General features: G+C 52.1%; 1 protein-coding gene across 1 annotated transcript in view; it reads right to left on the bottom strand.

Annotated features, from left to right (window-relative positions):
- TBC1D9B (TBC1 domain family member 9B) overlaps nucleotides 1-7,156 on the bottom strand; it is a 44,825-nt gene extending 37,669 nt beyond the window's left edge. The window contains exons 1-3 of the mRNA XM_031935505.1: nucleotides 6,945-7,156; nucleotides 3,713-3,823; nucleotides 1,476-1,594 (exon numbers count right to left, since the gene is read on the bottom strand). Of these exons, the coding sequence (XP_031791365.1) occupies nucleotides 1,476-1,594; nucleotides 3,713-3,823; nucleotides 6,945-7,062 (348 nt within the window). The 5' untranslated portion in view covers nucleotides 7,063-7,156. The remainder of the gene's footprint in view (nucleotides 1-1,475; nucleotides 1,595-3,712; nucleotides 3,824-6,944) is intronic.
- Nucleotides 7,157-8,615: the final 1,459 nt, after the last annotated feature.

Genomic DNA, 8,615 nt, shown 5'->3' with positions numbered 1-8,615 from the left:
ATGGAGTCTCACTCTGTTGCCCAGGCTGGAGTGTAGTGGCGCAATCTCAGCTCACTGAAACCTATACCTCCAGGGTTCAAGCACTTTTCCTGTCTCAGCCTCTTGAGTAGCTGGGATTACAGGCGCACGCCACCATGCCTGGCTAGTTTTTGTATTTTCAGTAGAGATGGGGTTTTGCCACGTTGGCCAGGTTGCTCTCAAACTCCTGACCTCAGCTGATCTGCCTGCCTTGGCCTCCCAAAGCGCTGGGATTACAGGTGTGAGCCACTGTACCCAACCACCTGCCCTGTCTCTACCAAAAATACAGAAATTAACTAAGCATGGTGGTGCGTGCCTGTAATCCCAGCTACTTGGGAGGCTGAGGCAGGAGATTCGTTTGAACCTAGGGGGTAGAGGTTGCAGTGTGCTAAGATTGTGCCACTGTACTCCTTCCTAGGTAACAGAGTGAGACTCTGGCTCAAGAAAAAAAAAAAAGACACATACATTCAGATAAATGCTCATTATCCTGTTAATTATCCCCAAAGAGGAAACAACCCAGAGATCACCATGAGTTTTTACACACTGCTACAATTTTCATAACCATTGTTTTGACGGCAGTAAAATATTGCACTAAGTGTACCATACATGACTTAACAAGTCCCCTGAATACACAGCACTTAGCACAGTGCATGTATACACTTTGTGTATGCTCAGTCAATGCCACAGCACCTATTATTATTCTCATGTTGCAGAAGAGAGAACAGCTGCCTTCCTCCCTTATCATGGGACCGGGAGGCACTGTTTCCAGTTTTTCTGCTAATACACAGAGTCTGGTGGGAGACATATTAAACCGTGTGTTTATATATATAACATATATATGTGTATACATGTAGTATTTATACATATATGCATATACAAATATATACATATATATTTTTTAAAGACAAGGTCTCGCTATGTTGGCCAGGCTGGTCTCAAACTCCTGGGCTCAAAGGATCCTCCTGCCTTGCCTCCCAAAGTGCTGGGATTACAGGTGTGAGCCACCACACCTGGCCCTTGAAACTGTGTATTCTGCATATATGAATATACTGTAGGGGAAACTCCAAGGATTGGAATTTTGGGGTAAAGGGCATGTGCCTTTTAAAATAACGTTAGTTTTATAATAAAAAATAACTCAAAATATCCTATTGTTTCCAGCATCTCTTCTGGCAAACAGAACTGTCTACCTGCCTACGCTTTCCAAGGCACCTGGGTAGGAATGGAAACCCTGCACTAGGCTTCAGCAGCCTCCAGTGCCCAGCCAGGGTAAGAAGGGGTTTTCCTGGGTCATGAGTTCCTCTGCCCCTCTCAACTCCAAGAGAAAGAGCACTGACACTTCAGTCTCCACCTTTGTAAAATGAGGACGCACCCTACCTCGTGAAGATTAAATAGGATAATACGCGAGAACACTGCCGGCCAGGGAAGGGTGAGAACAGGGAGCGGCGAGTAAACCTTACGTGTATCTTGCCCTTGACGAAGGTGGTGATATCTTCCTCACTGTCGAAGATGGACAGTGTCTGCAGCAAGTTATTTTCCAGCCATTCCCAGTGTTTTGTGATCTCTTTGCGGGAAGAACCTAGAAGAGGTTGGTGAAGTAAAAGAAAAATCATAAATTCACCAGGTCCTAAACACACATTCAAAGCAGCGAGATGAAAGTGGGCAACCTAATTAGCTAAATCCAAGGGACTAGAATCTTCAAGCTGCTTCCTCTTTTCCCTCTTAAACTGATGAATATGTGCATAAAGTAATACATGGTCCTGGTAAAAAACAAAAAATGAAACGTCCAGGTTGAATCACAGTTGTGTGAGAGTGAACATATCCACCTGTCCCTGAAGCCAACAGGAAGAGTCACTAAGTCTCCTGTGTGTCCTAGAAACAGTCTATGTGCCCGCAAGCTTGCTAAGTTATACCTTCCCTCCAGTTGAAAGAACTTAATGTGGCCTTTGCTATGTATGTGATTAATCAGACACAGTCATACTTTGTAAAAATGAGTCCGGCTCTTTCCTGAGAATCTAGGTATCCACAGATAGCAGCTGGAGCTTCCTACAAGACTCCAGGCCCCTGGCTAGCTAGGCTCCTGCTGGGCAGACAGGTAGCTACTGTCCCTCTCTTCAGTTTCTCCTGGCCACCTTCTTACCTAGTGTCTGGCCCACCTAGGTGGGAGGGGGTCCCTGTCCTCCATAGGCCCAATGGAAATTTTAAGAAATGTAGAGAAACTCTGGGTGCTGTGGCTCATGCCTGTAATCCCAGCACTTTGGGAAGCTGAGGCAGGAGGATCGTTTGAGCCCAGGAGTTCGAGACCAGCCTGGGCAGCATGGCAAAACCAAAAATACAAAAAAAACATTAGCTGGGCGTAGTGGCACGTGCCTGTGGTCCCAGCTACTCACGATGCTGAGGTGGGAGGATTGCTTGAGCCTGGGAGGTGGAGGCTGCAGTGCAGCCTGAGTGACAAAGTGAGATCTCGTCTCAAAAAAACAACACACAAAACAAAAATGTAGAGAAGGCAGCACGATGCCACTTTTAAAGGCCGGAAGAACTGTTTGCTCCCATCAAAGAATCGGGGAAGAAGCCCCAGGGAGAAGCGCAAAGAGATGAGGGGAGATCTCTGCCGAGCCTGGCTCCCCCATTCCCAGCACCCGTTTCTGGGGTTTTGCCTCTGCTGAATGAACACAAGGATGAGGAGTGAATGACACCCTGAATTGTTCTCAGCTGCCCGCAGGTGGGACAGGAGGCCCATCCACCAGGCACGCAGAGAGCCTCAGCCAAAACAGCAGATTCTCGTTTTTCCGGTTGTTACATTCTGTAAGGTGGCCACGAACAGTGAGTTAGCGAATCCTGAACCAGTACTCTGGGGGAATACAGGGTTAGGTTCCTCGAGCCTCTAATCACACTTTTCTCAACTGACCGATACATAACTGTTTGCATGTGTTTCTGTTTAAAGAGGCCTTACTAACACGTGCCCCTGATTGACTGGCATTGAGCTCATGGCCAGCAGCACTGTCACTCATGCCTGAACGAAGCTGCTCTAATGCACAAGGCACAACCCAGGCTTCTTGCTCTTATGGACAAGAGTGCCTTGGCGCTATGCTCGGGAAACATTTTAAACAGCCAAGTCAACAGCAATGAGCACAAACATGGGAAAACACGGCACTGCAGAGACTGAACGAGACACACGAGTGTGGTATGACAGCTGAATCAAGAAGGCAGAGTGTCACCCTGTTCTGCCTCCGCCGGGGACGTGGGCATCAGGCAACTCAGATTTTTCACTGCTTTGAATGTACACGTGTCCATGTCTCCAAATGACCACAAAATCCCTGGAAGTATTGATTTGGGGATTGCAAATACATTTTATTGAGTAGGCCAATTTGCAAATATGGAGTCTTTGAATGAGGCCAACTATATCTACCTTGAGAAAAGGTGGCATGAGAACATGGACATTGGCTAGCCCCACGCTTGCACCCCCAGAGGTACACGGGGCTCCATGGGGCTGTCCTCTCCTACTCTGTCCCCATGACCAGTGGAGCTGCCTTTCTAAGATGGAAGCGAAGCCTCCTCCACTTCCCTCTTGCAGCCTTGGACTGTGCTGTCAGCAGGGAACACCGCCCAGGCATGTGGGCTACACACCCCTTCCTCTTGGCAACAGCTCTTCCAGGGCAGGCCCTGCCCAGCACCCCTCACCACTCAGGGCACCTACCACACGCCACTGTCCAGTAGACCTGGGAGTCCTGGGTCTGGTGCAGGATGCGGTAAGGGGCCACGCGGGCACTGGAGTCCAGCACCACGTCCAGGGTGCCCACAAGAAGACCTGGGAACAGGGCAGAGAGACATGGTGGGTGAGGGGAGGGCCGGATTGAGGCCCCTGAAGGCTGAGTCTGGCCGGAGGCAGAAACGATGGTGGCGCTACCCAAAGGGTCCAGCCCAACGAGGGAAACGTCCTGAATTATCCCTGCAGTCAAAGGCCTTCAGCCAGCGTCTGATCCCGATCAAAAAAATCCCCTTCTACTTCTTCCTGGAAGCATCTGCTTCTTCTCCTGACTCAGAAACGCTTGCAGGCAGAGGCAGATGCAAGTTTCATGGGGTCAGAGCTTAAACAATTCTGGGAAGCCCTCTTTAAGTATACCAAATTAGACTACAAAACAAGTATTGCTTTAGACTGAGAAAGTAGAGTTACACATTAAAGCTAAAAAAGAACAGTATCACAAATATCACAAAACCCAGAAAACCAACACAATGTTTTCTTAACTGCCAGACACACCTCCAGAAATAAGTCTTCCAGACATTTTCAGTCATGTACTCATCGCTTCTTCACAGGACAATGATTCTGCAACATTATTTTCCATATCAAGAACAGAAAGATAATGTCTTCCCTTTGCCATGACTCACTGATTTTTATTACCGACCGTTTAAGGAAGTTTCTTTTAGCCTCAAAACTCATAACTGAAGATGTCAATTTTTAGAATTGTCAAATTTAGGAAAATATTGATAAAAGTGTTTTCATTTCTGAACTGAAACATTTTAGGGCATTTCAAGTTTTTCTTCTCCTCATATACACCCATTTGATAGATGACACACATTAACCAGTTTGTGGCAATGCTATCTTTGTTTTTAGATTTTATTTTTTTGGTAATGCTATCTTTGTCAGTGCCACTATTTGCAGTGACAAATGAGCAGGAAATATATAGTTTTTTACTGTCGTTTGATTCACTAATTGAATTATCAAGCAATCTAAAAACCTGTTCATTGTTTTTATTTGAAATTTTTTCTTCCTTTTAACTAAGTGCTGCTTTTGACATGATCTGAAAATATTTTGTTACCAGTTTTCCTGTTGATGTCAGAACAATTTTTATTGCTATTACTCAATTTTAACACTTTTGCTTCACAGTTCATTAATATTTTTTTGAGATAGAGTCTCGCTCTGTCGCCCAAGCTGGAATGCAATGGCGCCCTGTCAGCTCACTGCAACCTCCACCTCTTGGGTTCAAGCGATTCTCCTGTCTCACCCTCCCCAGTAGCTGGGATTACAGGCGCATGCCACCATGCCCGGCTAAATTTTGCATTTTTAGTAGAGACGGGGTTTTGCTATGTTGGCCAAGCTAGCTATTCAGATTCTTTAATGAAAAGTCTAGGTTGGCATGTTTTGTTTTTTTTTTTGAGAGTCTCGCTCTGTCGCCGAGGCTGGAGTGCAGTGGCCGCACCTCAGCTCACTGCAAGCTCCCCCTCCCGGGTTTATGCCATTCTCCTGTCTCAGCCTCCCGAGTAGCCGGGACTACAAGAGCCCACCACCTCGCCCTGCTAGTTTTTTGTATTTTTAGTAGAGACGGGGTTTCACCGTGTTAGCCAGGATGGTCTCGATCTCCTGACCTCGTGATCCGCCCGTCTTGGCCTCCCAAAGTGCTGGGATTACAGGCTTGACCCACTGCGCCCGGCCTAGGTTGGCATGTTTTTAATAGATGGCTTGAATAAAACCAAATCACTGTCTGCTCCTCTTCAGGGAGGACAGTACTCGGAGGCCACAATGCCCATGATGGCACAAGGAAGGCCCTGTCAGAGGGCACAGCAGGACACACGAAACCCAGCAGTAGGGAGAGGTTTCAAAGAATGGTCCCAGGGGACACGGAGAGTGAGGTGGAAAGGAAAAGAGCCCACAGGAAGGAGGTGTACTGAGGCCGGGCTGCACCTGCACCCGCCCGTCCAATGAGATGACCTGCAGAAGCCTGCCGAGCGCAGCACGAGTGCTCCAAGTACACCGGCAAATATGACATACTGGCACGCTGCCGGAGTACACTGGCGCATATGACATACTGGCACGCTGGCGGAAGAAAAGGTGCTGGTCCCTTGTCTTCTTCAATGGGCTTGCAGTAGCTTTGAGGTTGGCCACAAGGGCTGCCAACTAACTCCCACTGAACAGCTGAATCTAGGAGGCGGGTCCAGCACAGGAGCCCGAGACCCTTGAGGCCCACTGGTGGGGAGCCTGAAGCTGAAGGGAACACTGAGTGTTCCTGGGAACAGAACAGTCTCTTCCATATGAAGAAGTGTGGCCCAGGAGAAGCCTCCGTCTGCATCTGGCTATTAGCTGCTAACACTGAAAATCAGGATGATTCACAGAAAAAGGTCTTGATAAACAGGAAGACCTGGCAACACTGGGACTGCATTCCTGTAGGGCGACAATCGGTGCCCCGAAGAGCACAGGCACTGAGCCTGAGCCAGCCGGGCTCCTGCAGCGCCGGACGCAGGCCCCGGAGCATGAGGGGCCAGGGGACAACGCCTGCGGAGGGAGGGGCCTGGAGTGGCCTGTGGGCCTCCCCTGGATCCAAGGGCCTCATCCTGTGTGGTGGTGGCGCCCGGGCCCACCAAGGGCCACCTTGGCGAGCTGGCAGGAACACCCTGTGCTGCTACCCAAAGCCTTGGGTGGGCAGCTCTGAGAGCAGCCAGGAGCAGAGAAGGCGGGGGAGGAGCAGCTGGGGGAATGGGGGTGCGGCCAGCTCCAGGGACCCCGATCTTGCTAAAAGGGTGATACTTTGGTGAGGTGGGAATGAAGAAGAGGGCAAAAGAAGACGTGCGCTGGCGTCACTTGGCCCCTTAGAGGCACCTGGGGAAACTGAGGTGGAGGATGAGGACGGGGCGGTCTCGCTAACTTTCGGCGGTGAAATCCCGGGAAGCTACACGGCTCCCGGGGCTCGCGGGTGCCGAATCCGGGCGGAGGCCGCCCCACGCCGACCTGAGCAGAGCCCGCCAAGGGCGCATTCGCCTCCCGCCAGCCCCTCGCCTTCCCGTCCCGGCCCCCGGGTCTCGGCCTCGAGCCCCCGCCCCGCCGCGCACTGGCGTGCGTGTCCGCTGCGACGCGCAGAGGCCGGGCAGGAACCGGACCCGCCCGCCGCCAGCCCGGCCGCGGCGTCCATAGGCCTGGCCGCCCGCGCGCCTCTCACCCGTGAGGCCGCCGCCCTTGCCGTGGCCCCGGCGCCGCTGCAGCACGAAGAAGGGGTTGGCCCGCTCCGTCACCCACAGCGCATTGGCCACCAGCACCTCCTCCGGGCTCAGCCACATCGCGGTGCCGCTCGCACCGGGCCGAGGCCCGCGAGGCGGAAGCGCCCGCCGCGGTCGGCGTCCCGGAGCGAAGCGTGCGCAGCGGGCCGGGGCGGGGCCGGAGGCGCCCCCTGGCGGGCGTGTGGCGTTCACGCACGCGGCTCGCGGGCTGCACCGCCCACTCTGTCCCCTCCGCCGCCTCCGCCCCGGCCTCGGGCGCGCGCCCGCCTGGCCTCCTGGAGCGGTCCAGCCCCCGGCCTCCGGCCTGGACCCAGAACGGAACGGCCCAGTCCGCAGACAGGGGAGCCGCTGTGCAGAGCAGGGCTTCTGGCGTTTTGAAAGCTGTGCAATGTGAAAGAAAGATATAAAGAAGCACAGTTTGACTGTTTTTGGCTGGTTGTGCGTGCAGGGCGTGTTAGCACTGCAACGGGCGCCTGGAAAAGGGTTTGCAGTTCCTCCTAATTCTCAGAATTTTTTTTTTCCTTTTTTTTTTTTTTTTTTGACAGAGGCTTGCTCTGTCGCCCGGGCTGGAGTGCAATGGCACAATCTCGGCTCACTGCAACCTCTGCCTCCCGGGTTTAAGTGATCCTCCTGCCTCAGCCCCCTGAGTAGCTGGGATTACAGGCGCCTGTAACCACGCCCGGCTAATTTTTTTTTTTTTTTTTTTTTTTGTATTTTTAGTAGAGACGGGGTTTCACCATGTTGGCCAGGCTGGTCTCGAACTCCTGACCTCAGGTGATCCGCTCATATTGGCCTCCCAAGTCCTGAGATTACAGGCATGAACCATCGCGCCCGGCCAGTTCTCAGAATTCTGACACTGGGGCCGGAGACTAGAAGAATCGTCCAGCGCCGGGCGGGTGCCAGGAGGCCCTGATAAGGGCTGCATCCTTGGAAATCAGTGCAGCTCCTCCCCTGACAGACGGGTCACAGAGGCTGGCCGGCCTTGAGGATGGGGTCTGGGCTGGCCCCACCGGCCAGTGGCGGCTTGTGCGCAAGCGTGAGGCGGGCTGCACTGCAGGCTCCCAGTGTTGACCTGCAGGGGTAGCACCAGTCCACACACGGCCTTCTGCATGAAAGGGCTGTCAACTCCACCTGGGACAACAGGCCTGGATCCATGCTGTCCGGGGTCGACTGGGATGTGGGGTCACCCTGCTGGCCAGAGCCCTCACCAGGATCTGGCTAGAGAGCAGAGGGAAGGGGGCAGTTAAACCATCCTTGGAGCTGGACCTGGCTTCCAGGTGGGTTTCTGTGATTGGCGATCAAGAATCTTGGTGTGATGGATGTAGGTACACGCAGTTGACACCCAGAGTGATCTGCAGTCTTCTGCAATGTTGCTGGATATAGGAATCAGCTTTCAAGAGGCAGAGGCGGGCTTTCGTCCACATCTTGGAAGTTTGAACTAATATTGTCATTGTGCTCTCTAGAGGGAAAGAATTTGGAAGATCTGCACTTTTTAACACCCTGAGAGGAGGTAAAGAGTTGTCTTGTTCCTTCATTCCAGTGGTTCTCAAATTGGGCATACATTAGGATCACCTGGAAGGCTGATTCAAACAGGCTGCTGTAGGCCCAGCCAC

Source organism: Piliocolobus tephrosceles, chromosome 4 (assembly GCF_002776525.5).
Source record: "Piliocolobus tephrosceles isolate RC106 chromosome 4, ASM277652v3, whole genome shotgun sequence".
NCBI lineage: Eukaryota > Metazoa > Chordata > Mammalia > Primates > Cercopithecidae > Piliocolobus > Piliocolobus tephrosceles.
The sequence above is the reverse complement of the archived record's forward strand: the minus strand, read 5'-3'. Positions and strand labels throughout refer to the sequence as shown.